Source organism: Carassius gibelio, chromosome B2, assembly GCF_023724105.1.
Source record: "Carassius gibelio isolate Cgi1373 ecotype wild population from Czech Republic chromosome B2, carGib1.2-hapl.c, whole genome shotgun sequence".
In the NCBI taxonomy this organism is placed as follows: Eukaryota; Metazoa; Chordata; class Actinopteri; order Cypriniformes; family Cyprinidae; genus Carassius; species Carassius gibelio.
Window position 1 is genome coordinate 6,002,372 of NC_068397.1, and position 24,190 is coordinate 6,026,561.

At 38.7% G+C, this 24,190-nt stretch overlaps 2 protein-coding genes across 11 annotated transcripts; one reads left to right on the forward strand and one right to left on the reverse strand.

Moving 5' to 3' along the window:
- The first annotated feature begins 465 nt into the window (after positions 1–465).
- On the forward strand, positions 466–3,180 carry zgc:110366 (uncharacterized protein LOC550476 homolog). 2 transcript variants are annotated; one of them, XM_052548356.1, is made up of 8 exons: positions 474–651; positions 792–1,040; positions 1,144–1,245; positions 1,323–1,414; positions 1,683–1,865; positions 2,129–2,188; positions 2,306–2,430; positions 2,610–3,180. In XM_052548356.1, the coding sequence occupies exons 1-7, from the start codon at positions 579–581 to the stop codon at positions 2,399–2,401; spliced, it is 855 nt and encodes a 284-aa protein (XP_052404316.1). In that variant the 5' UTR covers positions 474–578; the 3' UTR covers positions 2,402–2,430; positions 2,610–3,180. The 2 variants fall into 2 exon arrangements, with proteins under 2 accessions (XP_052404315.1, XP_052404316.1); XM_052548355.1 differs by lacking the exon at positions 2,306–2,430 and having other exon boundaries at positions 466–651.
- On the reverse strand, positions 3,177–23,385 carry rc3h1b (ring finger and CCCH-type domains 1b). Of its 9 annotated transcripts, none has more exons than XM_052548330.1 (19): positions 23,137–23,385; positions 20,945–21,384; positions 18,684–18,804; positions 17,656–17,895; positions 17,394–17,569; positions 17,012–17,212; positions 16,785–16,917; positions 16,034–16,265; positions 15,724–15,951; positions 15,348–15,547; positions 12,724–13,142; positions 9,948–10,109; positions 9,708–9,854; positions 9,387–9,606; positions 8,109–8,199; positions 7,931–8,021; positions 7,682–7,849; positions 7,493–7,587; positions 3,177–6,968 (listed from the first exon to the last, which is right to left on the reverse strand). In XM_052548330.1, exons 2-19 carry the CDS (start codon positions 21,173–21,175, stop codon positions 6,806–6,808), a joined length of 3,318 nt encoding a protein of 1,105 aa, XP_052404290.1. In that variant the 5' UTR covers positions 21,176–21,384; positions 23,137–23,385; the 3' UTR covers positions 3,177–6,805. The 9 variants fall into 9 exon arrangements, with proteins under 9 accessions (XP_052404290.1, XP_052404293.1, XP_052404296.1 ...); XM_052548333.1 differs by having other exon boundaries at positions 8,109–8,196; positions 23,137–23,330; XM_052548336.1 differs by having other exon boundaries at positions 15,348–15,496; positions 23,137–23,329.
- Between the last annotated feature and the right edge of the window lie 805 nt (positions 23,386–24,190).

The following is a 24,190-nucleotide window of genomic DNA, read 5'->3' on the forward strand; positions in this document are numbered from 1 at the left end:
GCAGTCATCATGGTGAGATTAGGTTCCTTTTAATGTTGAAAAAAAAATACAGAGTTGGAAAAGATTCGAAAACAACAGTGAGGAATCGATTCCAAAAATTGTGGAATCGAACAGCCCTAAGAACCGGTTCAAAACGCGATTCAAAAGACTGAGGGTGGAGGAAATATAGCTTTTATTTACTATTTCGACGAGTTTATAATAAATAATTATGTTTATTGTCGGTTCATTGATTCAGCGAGTCAACAACAATGTCCGAATGATACCCTTCTGTTCGTTTCGTGGCAAAGAACGAACGAGATTCGACTCAAAAGAACGATTCGTTAACGTCGCTAATGTTACCATTTAAAGCCGAGAAAAGTTTGGTAGGTGGATCCTTTGAGGTGGTTTTAATGTATCCCCTTCACGATATTACAGAAACGCATGCGTTCAGTCCAGTAGAGAGCGGTAGTGAGCCAGCTACCGAGCTGCATCACAGAAACGATATTGTTGTGCGCATGCGCAGTAGCACCAGCTGTGTCCCTTCTTTTGTGTCATGTAATAATCTTCTCCAGAAGAGCACATGAGCTGAAGACTGTAATATGGTGACAGTTCCCAGCAGCTGCCCTACTGTACCGCTGTCCAATGGACGCAACATTCCCATTCTGGGTTTAGGTGAGAACAAGCTCATCCTGACACTCGCATGCTGCAACAACTAACTAAAGTGTTTCTACTCATTGCACGTCATGGCAGTTTTGGCCACAGTTGTACACAGTGTAACAGTTACTGTCTTTTAATTACTTTCCTTACTACAGGAACATCTCATGATGGAGGTTACAGCCACGAAGCAGTGCTCTGTGCTCTACAGGAGTGTGGCATAAGGCATATAGATACAGCCAAGCGTTATGGTTGTGAAGAGGCTTTGGGGAAAGCTGTGGTTGATAGTGGAGTACCACGAGAGGAGCTCTGGATCACCACCAAACTATGGCCTGGAGATTACGGCTACCAGAGCACCAGAAAAGCCTGCCAGGACTCGTGTGCCAGGCTGGGGGTTGATTATTTAGGTAAATGCGTGACTTGTTAAGTCAAAGGTATAGTTTTATGGCTCGGAAAGTGTCATATTTCTTTGTAAAGAGCCCTTTGAGATGAATCAGCTTCTTTTCACAGACCTTTATCTGATGCACTGGCCGGAGTGCATGGTTCCAGGCGTCTCCAGCCGTGAGGTTCGAGCAGAGACGTGGAGAGCTCTGGAGGAGCTTTATGATGAAGGTTCACACTCTTTTTAGGTTCATTCTACAGTTTAGAAGTGATAGTTTGTAGGTGACGACCTCTCTCCTTTGTTACAGGTTTGTGTCGTGCCATCGGAGTGAGTAACTTTCTCATACACCACTTAGACGAGTTAAAGGATCGTGCTGGAATTGTGCCTCATGTTAACCAGGTATCGTATAATTATTTTAGAGAACAGTAATTACTATTTACTACTTTCTTATTATGATGCGTATTACTAGCATGTCAGCTGTTTATTAGTAGCTTTTCTCATTCTGCATGAACATATTCTAGATCCTTTACACCTACTCAATACCTATTCATAACTGCTTACAAAAAGCAGCAACTCATAAGTAGTTTTTAGTCCAAATGAAAATATAATTACAGAAAAACGGGTATATATAAATGAAAACGTGTGGCTGTGTGTGATTTATTTGCAGGTGGAGTTTCATCCCTTCCAGCAGCCACTGGAGCTGGTTGAATATTGCCGGAAGGAGAATATTGTTTTTGAAGGCTACTGTCCTTTGGCCAAAGGTCAAGCTCTCACTCATCCATCAGTCATGGAGCTCGCCCAGAAACACGGCCGCAGCGCGTCACAAATATGCATACGCTGGAGTATCCAGGTACAGTTAGCATTTCAGTAGATCATCACCAGTGGGGACATGGATAGTTCACCAGAAACTGAAAATCATCTACTCTCTCTCAAGTTGTAAATGTTAAATGCCAGTTTCCTATTAACTTAAGGTCTATTGTCTCTTCATATGAAAGTAAGGTTATGAGTCACTGTATAGTTTCATAATATTTGTGAAGCATCCTGTCTGTAACATATCACAGTAATGCAAAGATCATTCTCTCTCATTTATTTTCGTTGTACATTTCATTTCAGAATGGAGTTGTCACAATTCCAAAGTCCACCAAACCAGAAAGGGTCCGTGAAAACTGCCAAGTAAGTTTCTGGGTTTTTTTTCTCTTCACTTTGTATTTTTCATGACTGAAGCCATCAATAGTTTCTCTTTGAGATCATCCTTTTTTGAAGCTGCACTCACAATGTTGTGCCGTTCAGGTGTTTGGGTTCAGCTTGGATGATTCAGACATGGCAGCGCTCAGTTTGCTGCATGATGGGAGACATGTGAGCTGGGACCCAACTCATTTGGAATGACCAAAGCTCCAAGAAAACCACCTGTTCAGGTGAGCTTGGAAAGCCACCAGAGGCTCAGATTTAAAATGATCAAAAATGGTATTCTATCCAGATGTAATCATGTATGGGATATTAACAGGTTACAGTATGAAGGATGATCTCAAAGACAATATTAAACTACCAGTTTCAGTGTTTAAAAAAGTCACAGGGCTTCTTAATCATTTCACAGGTTTTTGGATTCACACTAACAGCAGAAGACATGGACCGGATTAGAGATTTACACACCAATCAGAAGCTGATTCATCTCACTTATCCAATCTGGAAAGGATAACCTAGCAATCAGAATGCAGGATCATGATGTCCTGAACTCACTGTGAAAGGAAAGCTTTCTTTAGAAAATGAAATCAAGGGATTCAGTGATTTGCATGCTGCTGATGTCACACATGCTGTGCCTTTTGGAAACTGGTACTCAGGGGTGTTGAGAGACTTAATATTTGTTAAGGTCTTGATAGTAACAATTAGTAGGGAGAGCAATTTTGTGTACAAACTAACTGCTAGTTACACTTCATATCCTCAAACATCAGATGTGACAGAACCACTGGTAAACACAGTCAAGTTGACATTTAATACACGTTGTATTAACTGTTATGACATGTTCTCATTTCCTCTATGAATTGTTTTCTGTTATGCTGAAATCTGTCAAATTGTTGGTTAAAGTGGAAACAGCTGCCGTATGTTTTGAGTTTCTCAGAAACCGCTCCGGTGAAACTGAAAATAAATTGAGCCAGCACACGTCTTTATAGCAGTGTTACCAATATCGTTTATTCCATCCCTCTCATTTAGAGTCATTGTTGAACACAAGTTACATTTTCTTCAATATCACAGGTTTCTGTTCATTTTTTATCTTGTCCTCTTAACATCCAGTTTCACCTTCCTCTCTCATTTTAAACAAACAAAAAAGCAGATTGTATTATACAAAAATGCAAACCAATTTTCACACAGTGAATTCTTTTACAAAGTCATAAAATGGCGTAATAATGGCTACATCCACATTGGAGTAAGATGGTTCTAAACATTCCTTAATGGAGTATAATATATATTTATATATAAAACCTTTCCTTGTTGAAATTGAGCCTGTACCTTAATTTAAGAGATTTTACAAGACAACTTGGAAGTAATCATAAAAAAGCCATTACATTTCCCAAAAAGTTAGGAATAAAACAAAACGACAAAGACAGCCATAACAGTGTTATAAGGTTGAAAATGAGTTAATTTGCGTTGCATTTAAATGAATTCAACAGGTCTGCTCAAAACAGACACAATCCAGTCCGAGAAATGAATATCATCCATCAGGAACAGACCCATTCTCAAAGAAAATCACATTATCCTGCAATTTCTCACTTGAGGAAAAATAACCTCATGCACAAAACTGTAAATGAGCCTTACCGAGTCGTTTCCCATAAATTGCTGTGTGTGGATGGTTGTAAAACAAACAAAAAAATATATATATCCACGCAGAAGTAATTAGCTCAGTGAGATCACTGATTATTAGAGGGGAAAGAAAATTAATTCTACAGCACCCAAGCAAGTGCCAAATATTAAATACAAGATAGCACATTCCCATACAATCCAAAGATTCAAATAAAAGCAGCATCCTGGCAGTGCATCACTCGAGAATGCTGGCATTAGTACAGCTTTGGGCATTCTGTGAAAGCCAAATGAAAAAACCTCAACACACCGAGCACTGGCTAAACGGTTGCCCATCGTAAGAACACTCGTCATGCTAGCGCTTACGCCCAACAAGAGCCAAAGAAAATCCGAAGTTAGCGGTGGCAGTAGAGTGTTAGCTCAGGAAAATTTGGATAAACGCAGGGAGGAGGAAAATTATCATTTTCAGACTGCTAAGGAGAAATCGAATAAAAGCCTGCCGTGTTACTTATGCTTGGCTGCTTTCACATGTCTCTTTTAAAACGTTGGATTAAACGTATCCTGCGCAATTTTAAGCAGTGTGCAATTGTTTAATTTTCCCGGTTTGAATATAAGAGCGATTTTGCGGAGCATTGTATCCTCCTGGTGTTACGTTCCTCAATTTAGAATTTTTTAAAATTTGATCATTGAGAATAAATGACAATTAAGAATTTATGAACATACGGGGGAGGAAGATGTGCTTAAACATTATAGGTCCTTTACATTTTCTATCCTTTATATTTCTCGCTGAAATGTGACCTGGGTGTTTTTATGAATTTCACTTGAATTATTAGGCTACAAAGCAGCTTTGAACCACAGGAGAATGTGGAACGATCTAAATTCAATAAGAGGCCAGATTCACCAGAATGGAAGCAAGAAGCTCAATTAAATCATAAGCGAACCTTACACAGCACACCTCAGATCTAGTGGGATCTCAAAAGCATGAAATGAAAACACTACGAGAATTAAATTTCCACGTTGAGGAGAGGGAGGAGGGTAACAATTTAGCATGGAGAAATATAACATTCTGGAGAATTTACTCAGCGAGGGTGATGGACATCACGCGATAAGTCTTAAACCTCGACAGTGAGGTTGACGTCATCTCTGCGTGTCGGCACAGCTCGATTTCAATCCCGGCGACTGCTTGAAAAGGCTGTGTGTGCTCTTTGACAAGCAAGAACATCAAATAATGACCGTGACTATAAGTCATCGTAATAAGAGAAATCAACTATATCACCACGGCTATAGCACATAAACCACAAAAGATTACACGTTAAGAGGTTGCACCCAAAATTGGAGCTGTATATCATAGTCGGTCTCAAGAGACTAGAACAAAATGTCACACGTGAAGAATGTCATCACTATAGGAAGACTTCAGACTTCAAATAATCTTGTTCTCTTCGTTTACGGGGCCACGTCCGGAAACAGTCGTTGAATAAGTTGTGTAAAAACACATTTAGGTCAAAGCAGGCTGATGGAGGATAAACTCAACAGGCCTTGTTTCACGAGTCGCATTAAATATTCTGCTGAAATTCGAAATGGTCTCTGGAGAATTAATTCCAAACTAATTTAGAGTTTATAAAGAGGAAAGCTATGAGACATTAAATAGCTCAACTTTAATAAACAACCCTCTGGATTTTATTTAAAGGGACAGCCATCATTTATTTCCCCTGCATGACTTACTTTCTTGTGCAGAACACAAAAGATGACTTTCTGAAGAATGTTTCAACTTTTTTTGTCCATAATTGTTTCCCCCCAAAAAAATATCCATTTGGAACATCATGAGGGCAACTAAATCCTTTTTGGTTGAACAATCCCTTTACCAATTTATTTCAGTGTCAAAACCCTGCGTTGTCCAAACTACTGCCCTGGTGTACTTCTATGCAGCGATTTAGCGTCGAGACCCGAATATGCAAACTCGACCAGGAGAGCCAAATATGCAACTTCACAGAAGTTAGGGAAAATGGATGAAATAATTTCCTAATAGGCTGTAATTTTACAAAACGACTGTGGTGCTGGCAGAAAGGAAATTCATCCCGACCACAGAGCTCTGAAGAACACAAGGGATGTGAAGTGTTGCACCTCTTCTACTAAAAAGCACACACTCATGGAAAACATGGAAAAAAAGTGTTTGCATTCTATAAAACAGAATGCTTTAGACCTGTGTTGCCACACATTTACAAATTCCTTAACAGTTATATAGCCAAATCATAAAATAAACAAAACCTGACAACGGATTATATATGGTTATACTTATCTCTCTCTACCCCCTTGTGTCATCCAGAGCCTGATCGAACTGCCTTACAGCGATACACTGCCACGGTCAAGAGTCATGTGGGGAGACCCGTGTTAACGGTCCATAAAAATGGATTCATAAAAGGTTCTCCATGCTACTTTAAACCTGGTGAGTCAGATCATATTCAAGGCTGCAGAGATCCAGGGAGTTGAACGTTTCCACAGGGCCCCGACCGCACAATCAGAAACTAGCCCCGATGCTAAAAATAGTGCGCTCAATTCTCGTTTGGATTCCACCGGTTTGTGTCCTCCTGTCTGTGCTAGCTTTGGGTTGACTGTTCTTTCTTGATATATAGGGAAAACAACAAAGTAAGCATTATTCAGATGCCCTGGTTTCCAGGCGATGAGAAGTCATTAAAACAAAAAGCTCATTCACAGAACAAAAAGAAAGAAAATGTATATCACGGCAGATACTGCTCATTTTTCTAAATAAAACAACAGAGAAGTTTGTGTCGGTGCATGCATGTAGCAGCATGCAGGTGTGTGTATGCATGTGTGTGTGCGTGTGTGTGAATGCGTGTCCCTCATTTGAACTCTGTCTGAATATAAAAAAAAACTGGTCGAATTATTCAAGAGATCAATTTCAGAGCCTTTAGAGAAGGAATATTGATCTCTGGAGAGGTTGTCTGTGTGTGTGTGTGTGTGTGTGTGTGAATAACGCTCTTAAGAGCAAGAGTGAACAACACCGTTCTTCTGAAGGTCTGAACTACTCGCTGCTTGGTCGGCGGAGCAGAGGGCGAGAGAAGATGTCTTATTGGTAAGCGACAGCATAGATCCTCCCATACTACTGGCTGGCTTCATGCCACTGGATCCATTAGACACCTCACTGATGGAGAGAAGAGGAGAACCGGCAAAGAGAGAATGAGTGCATTTGTGCAAACATTATTCAAACATGCCTACTAGCTAACAGAGCAACATGAGAACAGACAACTAAAGGTCTTTGCGGATGGTAGCCTGAGGGCATAGACTGCTAAACCTTTTTAAAATCCTCTATTGGATGTCAGATTTATTGAGATGGCTTGTACATTTTAGGTTTAATGCATCAGAAATATGATGTAATTTCCTGCAAGAGAGCACAGATGCTCCATGGGCTTTGGCAGTGCATTGTGGGATTTTTCAGGGAGCGAACATTCCAGCTTCAGACAACTCCCTGATCAGGTCCTGAATGAGGAGTGTCAGAAGACTTTGAATAGCTGGAACAGGTGTGTTTAATTTTTACAGCAGCAGGTTTGGGCACCCCGGTCTACTGCACGTTTATATAGAAAAACAAGGTAAAAGTAGCTAAATAAAATGCAAAAACATTGTGTCAATGGCTTCTTAAAAAGCTAGTAACAAAGTCTCTTCACTCACCCCAATGCTAAAGAGAGTTCCTCCAGCTGGGCTTTATGATCAGGCTGCCCATTCTCAGTGGCCTTCAGCTTGTATTCATGGGCCACCTGATTCTCCTTCAATCACGAAAACAGGTTCAATGAGCTTAGACTGTTCATATGAGAATAAATTAAATCTGGTCCTGGCCAGGGAGTCTCTGGTTGCACTCACAATGGCGATTTCACGGGTTCTCTTCTTGATCTCCAGCTCTACGTGATCAAGCTCCAGGCTGAGCTGCTCACTGGACACAGTGCCACCTGAAGACCACTTCACTGCAGCCGTGGGCTGAGACGCCAGCGCACACGCCTCCCTCTGCAAGAGCACAGAGTTACTGACAGCCTGTGTGCGTACGCGAGATGTTTATATATAGACAAGGCCATGCATTGTGAGTTGTGAATCTGAGTGGAGATTTAAACACACCTCCATGCCGCGGGTTTGCTGACTGATCTGTTGGTTGACTTGCTGGAGCTCAATCTTGAGCTGCTCGCGGTCAGGGGCAGACACGGGCAGACTGGCAAAACACAAGAAGTCAGTTCAATATTGTGTTCTAATTTAAAAATCTAGTTTTGTGGAAGTGCAAGAAAAAAAGGTTAAGTACCGCTCGCTGAAGTGTCCCTGAGAGTTGATGCTCTGGTGCTGAGGGTACGACGCTCCGCCCCATCCGCTGTGGTTTCCATACGGATAGTCTGCTGTAAGGAAAACACATTTGATCAAAAACAAAACAACATTTCCCCAACCGTTAAACACTATGAAATATATAATACATAATATGAAATTATATAATCTAAACGTAGCAACATTTCTGGAAAAAATTCTGGGCAAAATGTTTAATTCTTGTTGGAAAACTCAACCAAAATTCCTAAACACATGGTTTCTTTTGTAAATGACTGGATTTTGCCGAAAAAAAAATTAATAATAATAAAAAAACTGCCGCACCCTGAATCAGTAGCAAACACTCAGATTCAGTGTCACTTCTTGAACCAAATACACCAAATATACTAAAACAATTCATTTAAGATGATCTTAAATCAAATCTCTAATGATTGTTCTTGTAGATTGGCAGAACATAATTCCTAAGGGGTGGGGGGGGGTCTGATTCACATACGAATTGCGATTCAGTCTTCCAGCGATTCGCATCGATTCACAAATTTCAAAAATACATGTTCTAGTTAATATAATAGTAACAACAACATGATTTTATCGGAAAACAGAACAGCAACAACAATGGAGGAGGAGAAACAAATACATCCTGACTCAACTTCAGTGTCTGGAAAACTAAAAAAATGATATTAATTATTGGACTTTTGTTATTATGGGAGGTTGTCATGTGCCCGAACTGTGAATCTGCATTTGGAAAGGCAGGAAAATGAACAATGAGTTCTATGGAGCCTCTAAAGGGACATGGTTAGCCGCTTGCTAGCAGTTGCCTGTAAAATGACAGAACTTAATTTAACTTACCACATAAATAGAATTAGTAGAGATGACTGATAGGGTGATGAATTATTTGCAGGATCCTGAACACAACTCAAACATCTAATCTTGTAAAATGTTTGGAGAGTCCTGCTGCTCCATAGTTTAATGTTACACAGAGTACGTGTGATCGCGAAATATTGAAAGTGAATGTAAAAGTCAAGTGTGCATTCAAAAATGCCCTGCATATTATTAACAGCTCCCTGATTCCAGAATAATGATTCCAGATGTCCAGAAAAATTTCCCAATTATATAACTGCGAGAGAAAGCACTGAAATTTATTTTCTACATAAGTTAGTTAAAACAAATCACCAATGTACTCAAAAGTAAGAATTGTTAATAGCACCTTTCATTTCCCATCCCTATATATGATGAAGTATTATCTATTATATAGATGTCCAGTCACCTGTCATGGTCATGTGTTTGGAGCCCGAGGCCTGTGAGGATGCTATGGCCTGTACAGGCCCAGTGGTCTGGTAACCAGTTTTAGAGGTACGTGAAATGGCACCAAAAGGAGACACCGTGGGCAGAGGACCAAAGGGAATGATGGGATCGTCGTCTTTGGCTTCCGCAGAGCGCCGCTGAGTGTCCAGTGGAGGTTCACGGAGAACTTTCCCCTCTGCATTCTGTCACAGGAGAGTACAGGAAGAAAGCAACAAATTAAACCTCTGTTTTTGATCGTTTTAGTTGATGTGTGGGAACACAAAGTATAAGACAGGTCACTTGCCATCATCTCCACAGAACTGCTGACATCTTTTGGTTTAGTATCCTTGGAGCCAATGTATGATCCTATGGTGTCACATGACCAGGGGGAATACTGCCCAGCGTAGTCTGGCTCCCGACTGCCAAAGGCTTTAGAGCCGTCTTCCAAATACTGCAGGCATTCAGAATTTTAAAATGAAAACAGCGATGTTGAGCACTATATTCATGATCCATGAAGGACAGGAGGATGTCGTTCAGGACTCACCTCCCGAGGGTAGTCGTTGGGGAACGGGTGTGAAGGGAGAGTCGGGGAGGCGGCGAAGGGGGGAGGAGAGATGACTTTTCTCTCCTCTAGCTGGACAAGCAGCTCTTTGCGCCTGCGATGCAAGTCATCCAGACTGGGCTGAGAGCGGCTGTAAGGGTCCTGCTGGGGGAGAACATATAAATCAGGATGGGGAACTAACATTGATAAACTGACCTGAGTTTGTTAAGATGCAACTCACGTCAAGTGACCTGATATAAAAATGGGAGGTACTGGCTCTTAAAATGGTCTAAATTTAAAGCATGTTTCCATATTTGACCTGTGCTGGCAAAATGAGTAACGATCAGCAAAATTTCAAAATGTTTTTTTTTTTTTTTTTTCCAAAGACCTTCAAAATTAAAAAGGAGATGTTGAAATCAAACCAAAAAAAATGACACATCTACACCAGTTTGAGGTTGATAGAGACATTAAAGTCCATTTCGAGGAAAAAAAAAAGTCCGTAAAAGTGCTTTTTTGGGATGGCACAATCAAGCGACGTTCACTTGCAGAACGCAAGTTTCTAGAGGGCACATAAGTCTGAAGTAACAAATTTATGTAAATGGGTGCAGAGTCAGTAGTGGTTTTGTAGGCAAACATCAATGCCTTGAATTTTATGCAACCTTATAACAACATACGATAATTTATTATCACAATATAGTAGGGCTATACGTTATTATCGGACCAATATTGGAATTTGCCAAAAATGGCTTTAAATGTAAATATCAGCATCGACCCAATATGAAAAATTATGTAGATATCTCTTGCCGATAATAGGAATACATAAACTTACATGTGATCAGGGCGTGCTAGCGATTTCTGGGAAAAAAACTGCAGTGATAAATATATAGTTTATTTATAGTTATTTTCAAATCTTAAATGTACTATCATTATAAAAGAACTTCATTATTGTTTACTGAATTCTAACAAATAAGTTCTTGCTAAAAACCAACCAAAATTAAAAATAATTATATATCGGCTATAGGCCAAAATAAATAGAAAATTATCGGCATATCAGATAGTGGGGCTGCACGATATTGGGAAAAAATTACATTGCGATATTTTACTTTTCTGTAATATATATTGCGATATGAAATCTGATCAAATTGTTTCTTACAAACAAAAATGGGGTGAGCACACTAACATTCTCATTTTAAATGATTTAAACATCGACACCACCATGTCAATTGATTAATATGCGCGATGGAGAGAGCAAGACAGCGCTCGTGTTGTTTGAAGATGGATAACGGATCAACTACGACAACCTACATCGCACATCCTGCGATGTGACTATCGTGGATTTGTACATCGCGATATCGATGCTTAAACGACACAGCGTACAGCCCTATCAGATAGATAAAAATCCAATAACCTGCATCCCTACAGTATAGCTTTTTCAAATTTTATCTTTGTTGTTATAAATAAGAACAGATGTAGTACTTTCTTCATTTTACATTTAAACAAAAGAATTCAAGTAAGAAAAACAAATACATTTAAAAATCAACTTTGTGTGTTCATTACAAATAAATTGATTATTAAAATCGCAAAAGCAGTTCAATCAAGGACAGTGAGTGATTCCTTGTTTTTTATTTTTAGATTAACATTGAGACAGACATCCTATATATTATTAAGAGCTAATGAACTAATTTTTGTGAAAAACTTAAATTCTACATCTCACTTTTTTTCAAAATTAGACTAGCATTTCGACTCATTTTGCCATCCCAGGTCACATATGTTAAGATTAGTTAAAACAAACTAACAATGAAAAATAATTTAGTCATTTAGCAGACGCTTTTATCCAAATTGACTTAAAAGTGAGGACAAATTCATAAATAATTCAGACATAATTCTAAGGCATTTTTTCATTTTAGTATTCATTAAATCATTAAAACGTCATTAAAATGATAACTTCAACATTTACTACTTCATTACTAGAATTAAAATGGATATCGCTAACATTATTTAAAGGACATGAGCTGAAAAATGAACAGTAACTAATGTTAACCAAGATTAATCAATATTGTAACAAATGAATCTCTCACTGTTAGTTCATTTTAAGTTCATGCATTACCATAAACAATTCTAGAAAAAAGAAATAAAATAGCTAGGAGGAGCAGAATAAATTGCAGAATCATTCTAAAACGATACAGAAGTACTTTAGTTTATATTTTCTGTAATGTATTTGAATGTATAAGAGTACTATTACTCATTCATTACACAAAATGAACAAAAAGGTCAGTAGACAGACTAATAAAAATCTTACTAATCTAAAATATACAAAGCAATGGCTCCAGTTTCATTTTTGAATTGGCTAAAACTAAAAACTTTGTGGTTCAATAAGGGATTAATTTGTGAACAGTGTGGGCTTTGAAAAATGTCATCACAGAGTCCAATTCATAACATGAAATCATATGTTCTAAAGTGTTTCATAAAGACTCATTAAACCAGTTCTTAAGCATCACATGTCCATAATTCAAACATTGGGGCTTAATCTGATTTTTAAAATGTTTTTATTCCACACACACATAATAAAGATAATACGTAATTTTATTGTTTTTTTGGGAGCTGTAAAAATAAGTTGAAGTTATTTTTTATTATTAATTATGGCCGTAATTATAATAAAAGAGTAACTGAATTCATTAACAAACCTTATTATTATTATTTTTTATGTTAATAGGCATGCATATCAAACAAGTGGAACTACAGTTCATAATGCCAAAATCTTGAGAAGAACAGAACTCACTCCTATGTGGGACCTCATTTGGCTGGGGTGTGGTCCAGCTGTGTAGTACCCGTCCGGTGGGTATCGGTCTCTGGATGACGGTTCCTGGGAGTGGTACAGAGAACCTGCAGGCCCTGCTGGAGGTGGAGGCATAGCGGACGGGGGAACGTCCAAAGGAACTGGGCTCATCCTGACCAAGTCGTCTCTGGTTGGGGCAAACGGAGGTGGGGGTGCTGGATAGTGTCCGTGTCTGCGACTGTAATGTGAGGGCTGTGCGTATGTGTGGGCTGAGAAAGGGGCACCAGAGTGGTGGCTCGGATATTGGCGATCTGGGCCGTATCCTGGGTATGTCTCTGGGTAAGGGGACTCACCCGGAGGTGGCGGATTACGGATGTAGCGGGGAGGGACATACTGTGGAGGTTGGTATGGGTAGGGGTTGCCTGAAAAAAAAAAAAAAAAAAAAACTAAGGTTATGAGCATTATGATGTGCCAAGACTAATATTCAATTAAAACATTTTGTGCAATAAACATCTTGATTTGAATTAACAACTGACAAAATATTAATTTAGACTTGAGTTTGCGTGCTGTAATTGAGTTGTTTTAATCTACTTTCACACTGCAAAGAAAATTTGCCAGTTCATAAGATCTGCTGTTCCTTAAAACTATGACTTGATGGCGCTCATGGACAGTCTTATACACCGGACAACTGAATACAGAAACAGCGCTCTTGTCCTTGTACTCTTGTATTTGTTCTTGCTTGATAAACATCATAGCAAATACAAAAAAAAAAAAAAAACTGAACAGCTGTTTAAAAGCATTTAAATACTTTTTAAACGGCCGGTCATCTCTGTGAAAAGCAGGTGTCAGAAACAAAGTTGCACAGCTAAATTAGATACAATTCTAGTCATTATGCACAATAAATTGTAATCACACTAGTTTTACATGGTCTTTTAAATTATTGGCTGATGTTGTACGTGCAATTGTTACAAATACTACATTTGTCACTATCTAATGCTCACTTAAAGTTAATCTTTAAAAATTATTTCATAACACAAATAAGCTCACTAACAAAAGCATCGTCAAAAGAATAATTAACTCATAAACCGGATATAGATATAGATTACAGGTAAACATTTTGTAAATAGTTACAGCAGTTTCTTGCACAGACTGATTGTTTTGCTTCATAAGACCTTAATATATCATCAGGACCCACAGGTAATAATTTTGTGTTGCTTAATAAGCTTTTTTGACTCTCAAAGTGACAGTTGACACTGACTTGCATTTTATGAATCAACAAGGACCTTTCAGCTAAAAATCATTACTGTTCTACTGAAGAAAAAAAAATCCCCTACATCTTAAAAATGTCCTGAGTCTGAGTTAACAGCTATTTCTTTTAGGGGGGTTAACTATGCCTTTAAGAACATTTCTAAATGAATATCCATTATTCATTATGTAAATGATTATCTTGTGATGCCTGCACTCACTTTTCAGTTTATAGCATTTTATCGTTTTATCTGTCAATACAAACAATAAATGTTAATTAAACTGAAAACTAAAAATAGGCCAAATTCCTCTCAACAGAAATATACAACTAAAATTCTGTAAACTTCAAACTAAAGCCCTATTCGGACTGGATTTGTTTCACAGGGGCAGATGGAGTAATGTTAATTTACCACAGCACATCTGTAATATTAATGGTTAATTTGCATGCGATAAAATAAAATAAAAATCTCAGTAACTACTAGAAATGGGAGGAGTAACAATTTACGCACTGCCGTCACCTCCCTGTCGTCAAGTGCGTGCTACAACGATCTATTTATTCATTAAATTATAATTGGATTCTGTTTGCAATAGGTACTTAGCTAAAGCTAGCAGAAGTGCTTTCGACCTTCTTTTTGATCTGAATGGTATGCTTTGTCCAGTGGTGAAGTGGTGCCTGAAGAAGTGGGTATATTCTTAATTTATGCCCCAATGTCTTTTTTTAAAGTGACCCAGCAAAGGATGAACACCCTCTGTTATTAACAGTGGGGTGTAAAACTAGTCTTGTACATTTAATTTACCCCAAAAAGGGCCAATAGTATTTGCATATTGTCACTCTGCTGCTTGACTTAGTGGAGTAAGGATTATTATGAAATCAAAATTAGCCACAGAAGAGGTGCGGATTTTGCAATAATTTAAATTTAACAAAATAAATAAATAGACTGCAGGAGTTAACATTTTGTCAGAACCTCTAGAAAATCACATACTATTTTGTTTAGTTGTCTGTTCATAGAAGAATCAGGATCTCTATTTGAAAAAATATATATAAAAAATGATGACTTAATTTATGCAGAATTTACGTTCTTATTTACAGCTGGTCTATTCACTCGGAATTAGTATTACCTGAGGTAGTTCTTCCAGACATTTTTACAAAGGGTAAAATTTGCTGTAACCATCTGTAATTATTACTGAGATGGCACATATAGACAGGACTAAGACCTCTCCATGTAAAATAATCCCATCCGAATATGGAATATAAGACATTCAAGTTAATTATTTAACATCTACATCCTGGACACAGTATTACATGAAAAATGAATTGGCTACAAGAAGGAGCAAAGGACTTCACTGCTCAGACAACCATCCAAATGAGCAAATCCAGTCACCTGTTGGGTACTGAGCATCATACTGAGATCCTGAGGGAGGAGGTCTGGCGGGCTCTGGATAGAAGAGCTGGGGCTGCTGTTGTGGATACATCTGTGGCGCACCTCTGGGCATGACTGGAACCTGCTTGGGCATGGGTAAGTGCTCCGCCCTGGGGTGAGGCACAGGGTGGGGTGTCAGGGCCAAGCTACATTTATCCAAACTTAAGAGAAACAAGAGGAGAAATGAGTTTCTTCCTGTTAAATCCAAACCTAGTAAGCACAACTTCTCACTATCCCAGCAGTTTTGCTGCTGCTCTTACGGTCTAAAGAGTTCAGATACTGTAGTCATGACAGAAAAGCAGGGAACAAGAAGTCAGACTCAGAAACAAAGGCTTACGAGTCAGGTGGCGACCCAGGAGCACTCAGGCTAGTGGCGTCCATCTTGGGCTTGAGTAAGAGGTCATATGTGGAGGGGTCTGTGCCTCTGGAGATGAGCTGGGGAAGAGGGCCCCCATTGGTATGCATAGAGGCCTTTCGCCCAGGCTCCAGCGGGACCACATCCTCAGGCAGCAGACCAGGGGTGCAGGGCACTCGTGCAGCAAGACGTTTGTTCATTTTACGGTACCTGCAGAGTGAAAACCAAATGAGATTCTGATTATTAAACAAGTCTGTGGTTTAACACTAACCAGACATGCAACGGCACCCACTTTTCCAGCTCCTCCTGAGAATGGGCGAAGGTACAGCTGGCTCCTCTGGGACAGCCTCCTTTCTGCTTCATGTCTCTGCACATGTACGTCTTGTATTTGCTGTGCTGCGGTGGCTGCTGCGTGTCGGCACCCTTCTTGCTGTGGTTCTGAATGAAGTCCACTAGGCCGTGCACCACCGTCTTTACCGCCACCAGCCCCTTCTCCAACTGCTCCCAGGTAGGAGGAGGTGCATCTGAATAAAGATGAATCAAAGCAAAACGGATCACAAAAAAGAACAGAAGCATGTTACAAATTCACGGGGTGTGTGCCATGACCTCAAACCTCAAATTACACTAGGAGTAATATCATACAAATTTATTTTCACAATATATATAGTTATTTTAAATTCACTCTAAAAGCACCACACATATTCTTTTTTTTATATTATAACTAATGCATTATAAGCCTCTTATGCTCAACAAAGCTGAATTTATTTCATCCAATATATAGTAAAAACATTAATATGGTTTAATATTCTACAATAATAAAAAAAAACTTTCTGTAATGGCAATTAGCATATACATTTACCACAGCAATTTCTCCAGTCTTCAGTGTCAAATAATCCTTAAAACATCAATGTGGAAATCATACATACATGATACAATCAACAATAAATGTCTCCACTGCCATTACATATCCTGTCATACTGCTAATCTTTAATTCAGTGTCTCAGATTCTCAGTCATCATATTAGGTTTTCTGTCTCAACACACCTGGACTGGGGTCGATGTTAGCAAGCAGCTCGAGGTGAGGTCTCAGTCGGTTGAGATTGGCAGGGTCACCCGTCCTCTGCAGTGCGATGGTCAGCTCCTGCACACTCTGAGCAAACGACGCCGGGGTCTGCAGCTGAAAGACAAAGAGTCATGTTCCCTTTCTCTGTATTCTGAAACATAATACTACTTCTGGCATTTGAAAGAGTGCAAACAGATAGCAGTTATACCTTGTCAATGATGGACTGCATGTGAGACTTATGAGACTGGTCTCCATACAGCAGAGAAGACCACTGATCGGGCGCGATGCGGAGGCCTCCCTCCATTGCGATTTGAACGATCTGAGAGTCGTGTTCCCTCCGAAGTGCCTCATACGTGCGGAACTCCTCTTTCAACTGCATTAGTGATGAATCCTCATCTCGCTTAGTCACCTACGAAACAGAAGAGACTCAACTGAAACCTCAGAACTAAGCTGTCGCGGTGCTGAAAAAGTTCATTTGCGCATCAGAGTCTAAATAATCCCAACGGATCTGGATATGAATTAGAAAACAATTGCAAAAAAAAAAAAACATCTCATCAGATGAGATCAAGTGCACAATTAAAGGCACCTACCTTGAAGCACGAGGCACGGTAGAGGAGCTGAACTACATGTCCAATACTGGTTTTGGAGGCCTGAGGAAATCTTGGTTCTAGTCTCTGGACCACAAAGAGGACCAAAACCTTCCTGGAAAGAGCGGATCCATCTTCCAAGGCCAACAGCACCAGCTTTAGTGCCTCCTCCTGCATGGCTGAAGATAAAAACAGTCACATATAAAACAAATTTTAGCAATGATCATTCGTGTCTGTGTGAACAGAATTTAAAGCATTATCTTACCGGGGCCCAGGAACTGGCATCCTCTGGCTCTGACAGCAGCCCACAGGTTGGAGGAGAGCTGCTGGGGGTTTTGGTGCTGCAAAATGAGCTCAGTAACAGTTCTTTCGCCCAGAGAACGGGCCGCCCGCATTGCCCTGACCCGTCCTTCCTCTTCCACCAGCTGACAGTGCACCAGAGTCACCAGCTTCCTCTGCATGGGGCGGCTCAGCATGCTCTGAGCAGCATTACTCAACCCCACTCCTAGAAACAGCCAAAAATATGCATCAATCACTTGACCATGCCCATTATACCGGCTTACATGGCATGAAATTAATTCACACTATTTTTTAAATGTATCATTTTAATCATTCTGTGATTTGTCTGAACAGGAAGCTTTGAGGAAGCTTTTTTTAATCATAATATAGTAACTTTACTGCTGAAATGACTGAAACAGTGATGTTTCATTAGTGCTTGTCCATCGACATTCTAACTGTCAGAAACCATTTCTTTCCCACACTGTGAGTAAGATACAGCATTTCAATTTCATCATTAAATTTAAACATTTTAAACGTATCATATCTTATGTAATTGTTCAATCAGCGTTTCAACAGCAGAAAGACGATGTCATGTAACATTACATTTCAATATCTATAGCTCATTAGTTAGCTAGAATATATAACTCTAGAGAGGAGCATTTCACTAAACACATGTACTACATTACAAATTCAATGTAATTTCACCAACCCTGTTAGTGATATCTTCATGATTTAAGGATGTCATGAGAACATGTTAATTAAAGCTACATTTAAACAATGAATTGGAGTAGAAACATCATATCATTATAAAGTTAATTCAAAACTAATATGAAATGTAAATGATTGTATAAAACAACATTTATCATTTGAATGTTGATTCTTACATTTGATTAACAAACTGATTATTAAGTAAATTTGATTTTCTTTTTTGGGCTAAATTAAAATTCAGATTTAGAATTTTTTTGTTTATTTTTATCAACTACTTTTTAGAGCATATGTGAGCATGTCAGTCACCTCGTGCACTGCTGAGGGGTTTGAGGTAGAGGGCCAGCTCCTCAACACACTGCCGTGCCTCATCATAATGATTGGTGTCCTCTGGACATGTAATGAGCGCCACAGGTTGCTGTTTGGACACCTGAGAAAAAAAGAAAATTAAATAAGCACACAGTGATAGAGCTGAAAAACTGTGGTTATGCTTAAGGCTGCACTATTGAGGGAGACAACCGCATTACCACAGCGGTTAAGCACGACCACAATGACATACCACTGGCAGTGGTGTGAAAGAATTCAATAACTGAACACATTTTAAGAAACAAACAACACTTTAGCAACTAAATATTGCAATAATGGAAACACTTGGATTTGTGCTGAACCAATGGTACTCATGAATTTATGTTGGTGCTGGATTGTCTTGTGATCCGATCACCAGATTTCCCACAAATGGAAAACTGAACACATGGAATCACTCGTTTCTTTTCCCAAAACAATCACTCACATCTCACCCTTAGTCTTTTTTAAATTTATTTATACAACAATTTATTTGTAATTTTACTGGTCAGAATGTGTGTTTGTACTGTAGGCTTCAAAAATATCTTGTTTTTAACTGTTTGGGTCCTTTCACACCTGGCCCGTTGTTTCGGAACCTGGCGTGTTTCCCCACTAAGCGCGGTTCATTTGGGTATATGTACAATCGGTCCAAGATCACCTGAACAAGGTGGCCTTGGCTCGATTGAAAATGAACTCTCGAGCACTTCGGTTGTAGTGAGAAAAGCAATCCGATCCAACAGACCAACGAACCAGGCTATATCACAATGTATCGTGGGTAATTACGCAAGTTATTTGAAAAACAGCAGACACGTCTTCTCCATTCAGAATCAAAGAGCACCTTTTCATTTTATAATTCTGTCTAATTGCTCTTCGTAGTAGGTGCATTTTAACAATGTTTTCCAGATGAATCCTGGACTCCTACTCAAAAGTTAATATAACGACAGCTATATATATGTATGTATATGTATGTATGTATATATATATATATATCTATCTCAAAACATCCATAAGCCCTCAAAGCTGTTGTAGTTCCATCCTGACGGATGTCAGCTGTGAGCGGAATTCCCGAAAATAAACTGTGCAACTTAACTTTGACCAGTGAGAGAACCGTTTATTCGCATGTGACCCGTATTAACAATTTTGTTCCATTTAGAAACTTTGCCGTGTGAAAGCAAACTGCACAAAGAATAAAAAGCAACAAATGTAACAATTTTAATTCCTGTTTCAGAAAGAAGCAATCGATCTACAGGTGTGAAAGCACCCTTTATCTCTCCTCATATTTGACTTTAACAAAGTTGGTATTCATTAGGCAAGGAACATCTAGTTTATCTGTAAAATGCAATTTACACACGCTGTTAATTTACTTTGTAGATTAAACGTCTTGCTGCTGTGAATGATATGATCTCTCTTCCAAACTGTAAATATCATCAGTTGCTTTTGAATATCAGGACAAATATGAAACAATAAAAGATAGAGAACTGCTCCAGCAAAGTGAAGACCGTGTATATAGTTTTTCTTTGTTGGGAAACAAACTTCGTTGGTGTAGTTTGGCTGAAACCTCGCCGATTTTTTGTGTAATTGTTCTTTCCAAGCTCAAGGATATCATGCTGTTTAATTTCAATGTAATTTGCACAAAAAATACTGTATGTATAATACATTTCGCAGATGTTTGTTCCACACTGAATTAACTGAATGAACGCCTTGGAGACAAGAAACCATGCAATGTTATTTTGGCATCGAGTCTTTAGATCTAGCATTCGGCATGCTTTAAATCAGACACTGGGATGAAGAAGTTTGGAAGGATAACTTTTTTTTTAACAAATTTAAATCAAAAAGAGAAACTGTGCATGTGGATTTCCAACATCTGTGCAGTTTTCTTCTAATAATACTGAAGCTGCAAGTTTATTTGCTTCAAAAACATACAACATCATTATAGCGTTTTAGTATGCTATCAAAGCCATTTTATTAATAAATATCATGTCGGTAGGGTTGACAAAATGTTTCTGTGGTCCTGAAGGGTTTTGTGTGTGCGCAGTGTGATCTCTGATCTCTCTCTGAGTGAGTGATGTGTGCTTCAGTGCAGAATATGATTATAGAATGGTGATTAAACTGACAGAAACTAAACCAAAACCACCAGTGGTTGGCCCTTTACCACCACGGTGGTTTAAAAATCACTACTATCACAGCCCTAATTATGCTCCTCAGTAAACACGGTTGAAATGCCTCACCTGACCCCCGACCAGCTGTAAAAGGGCTGAGTTGACGGGCAGCTGCTCGATGTCAGTATTGATGGCCGTCTGGTCAAAGGGACAAGCCTTGCGGTGCAGTTTGTTGAGGCACATCTTGCAAACGGTGTGGCCGCAACCCAAACTGATGGGCCGGCGCACCGTCTCCTCGAACGTCTGGGTGCATATGGGGCACAGTAAAAATTCTGTCCATTGTGGAGCTTGTACAGGCATCGTAGCAAGCTTGTTCTACATGTAAACAAGGGTGGGGGGGGTTCTCTTGGGTGTGCGTGTGACTGGGTGTGTCATTTAACAAAAGGGGAAAAATAGATGGAAAACAAAAAAGAAAGATTCCACTGGAATCAAAAAATCTTCTGAACACAGGAGTTCTTAAATAAGTTCACACGTCCCGGGTGATCATCACATGGTGTGAAACCTGAAACCTGGAACAAAAGAGATGCAGTTGATGATTAATCTCACAAATATGGAAATTATAAAACAGTTAACCTAGTGGTGGGTTCACATGATGCACATTATTAAACAACACAACTACATAGTAAAATACAGGAACCAACTGCTGCATTGTCAATCAAGCACGTCTGGCAGCTGTTGCTACCCAAACAAACAAGAAAACTAACAAAAGACTACAGTTTATACATTTATTATAAGAATAAATAGTTTAAAACCTACTGAGGCAGAATAATTTCTTAATTTCTGAAAAGTAATTATGTGTGTTGAGCTGATTGTTGATTGCCAGCGACAATTTTAAGATTTTGGCCTATCCTGCTTCTAGAAGATGTCTTGTTTCAGATTAGTGGGAAGCAAACATCCAGAATTGAGATTTTGCATCTGCATTTTGCATTGCATCTGTACATTTCAAATAAAATGCATATTTAATGAGCGGTTTCCTCATTTACTAAGCCAGAAATCTCCAATTCAGCAGCACTTACTCCAATAAGTTTGATCAAGTATAATTTAAAGGATTTATAAAAGATTTTTCCCTAGCAGATGACTGTATTTTCTAATTTAAGGAGTGATATAAGGAGATTCAAAACCCTCTATGTATAACCTTTTACTCTGTAAAACAAAACGAAACAAGAATTTTGAACCTCGCTTTATCCAGACTTTCTGTTCTGGTAATGTATGCTAATTATTGCATATTTAAGAAAAAAAAAACATGGTATTTAGTAGTTAAATTTTTTACTCTAGTTACCTGTGGTGTTTTGCCTCAAGTAAACAGGCTACCCACAGCTAACTCGTCTGTCAGTAAACGCAACCTCACACCGTTCAAGCAATTTTGAATGTATAAGCATTACATTTAATCGTATGTGCACAATTAACGCCATTTGCCTGCTAAAAACAAACCAAACTTGTAAAGTTTAATATTGTTCTCCGCTGTCCATCTCCATTAGCTATCGAGCTAACACAATGCTCCCTGGCTCCTAGCTTACCTCTATCTGGACTGAATACGCTAATAGCATATAACGTTACACAGACGTTTTACAAGGATTGCAAGTGTAGACAAGGAGTTAAACCGACTCCAAGAGGTTTATTTTTATTATTATTATTTTTACATTTCCTAATGTAAGAGATGAAACGAGCGAAAATCACAGGATAAAGGCGAAATGTATGAGTTTTAAGGGATATCTGTTTAGGATAAACCACAAGAGATCCCTCGATTATGTAACACGGCAGCCGCTGAACCGGACCAAAACACTAGATTATTATCCACCCCACTGTCGAAACACTGTAACTAGCGGAAACATGACATGTGTTAAGAATAGATGCAAACACACAATCACGTGGATTACTGTAAATATCTATTTTTGTAAGCGGAGGCCCGTGTAAACAGCATTCAGCTCCGTGAGCTAATAAGCTACACTGGCTACCGACTTGCTATTACAATCGAATACACGGCTGAAATACAAATTACTGACAAAGACAACGTTAAAATCTGCATATGACATGAACTACCCACCAAGTAAGCCCCAAACCTGACTGAAAACACACACAAAAATAGCTCAAGCCAAAGCTACACAAGGCTAGTCGGGCGGCTAAGTGCTATCAGGTTAGCCGTTAGCAGCCGTGTGCGGTCCACACCCAGAAAGGAACACATAATGCACGCAAAATGCGCTACTCTGCAAGCCACAGGCGCAAAATAATAAATGCACACTCACTCAATAACTCATTCTTACTTTGTATCGGCTATCTTCATCTTTTCTTAAGAAAACGCTTGATTATTTCCTCGGTCGCCATATCGACCGTTATAACGGGTTGCCGAAGTAATTCGGGAGTTCCTCGCGTAAAACTGCCAGCAGCAGCCAGCGGCGGCACTCGAGCTGACCGAGGAGGAGAAGAATCTGGCGCCTCCTCTGGCGGAGCAGCGCGCTGCAGTCGGGCTCATGGTGAAGACACGTGCAGCGACGGAAGCTCATTTCCGCCACAGAAAAACAGTTCTTTGGTAAATCATAATTATGACTTAAGGTCAAAAGAATGATACAAAAAGTCAAAATTCTGACGTAATTAAGTCATATTGCTGATATTATAAGTGGAAACTATGCAATGAAACGTAAATTGTGAGATGAAAGCAAAAATTAGGCTATGACATAAAAATTTTTATGAAATTAACACGTTATTGTTTTGGAAGGTATATGTAGTATTGCATACAAATGCCATAAGAGTGATTGCACATAGGAAGTGAGTTTTGCACATAGGAAGTTAAGATTATGATATAAAAATACAAAATTATAACATACTAACCCAAATTTATTTAATAAAAGTAGAAATTATGACATTATAACTCATAATGAGCACATAAATATCCTTTATAAAATGAAACTGAGTTTTTATATAATTAGTACATAAAGCAAAATTATGACATTGAAGGTCATATTAGATAAAAAGACAGAATTATTAAATACTAAGACAAAAGTTTAAAGTTTAAAAGACAAAAGACATAAAAAGTCACAATTATGACAAACAGGTGAAATTATGATATATCAAGTCTTTATGAGATTAAAAAGTAAATGATAAAACTCAAAATGATAAGTCATAATTCTGACATAAAATATATCAACTTTTTACTTATTAATTCTGACTTTTGATGTCATCATACTTTTATGCCATAATTAAGATTTTCTAAAGCATGAGTTTTTTTTTTTTTTTTCAAATATAGCATAAATGGGCTTCCAATATGAAACATTTGCTCAACAACAGCACATATTTCAGATTCATTGGGAAACAGTATAA

Bases quoted from the DNA above. Each gene is read 5' to 3' on its own strand.
- zgc:110366 (XM_052548355.1), top strand. From the start codon at position 579: ATGGTGACAGTTCCCAGCAGCTGCCCTACTGTACCGCTGTCCAATGGA. The intron at 1,041-1,143 runs GTAAATGCGTGA...TTCTTTTCACAG, and splicing joins GCTGGGGGTTGATTATTTAG to ACCTTTATCTGATGCACTGG. The intron at 1,866-2,128 runs GTACAGTTAGCA...ATTTCATTTCAG, and splicing joins GCATACGCTGGAGTATCCAG to AATGGAGTTGTCACAATTCC.
- rc3h1b (XM_052548330.1), bottom strand. From the start codon at position 21,175: ATGCCTGTACAAGCTCCACAATGGACAGAATTTTTACTGTGCCCCATA. The intron at 17,213-17,393 runs GTAGGTGCCTTT...TCTGTTTCGTAG, and splicing joins ACCGTGCCTCGTGCTTCAAG to GTGACTAAGCGAGATGAGGA. The intron at 7,850-7,930 runs GTGTGTTTAAAT...GTACGCACACAG, and splicing joins AGCAAACCCGCGGCATGGAG to GCTGTCAGTAACTCTGTGCT.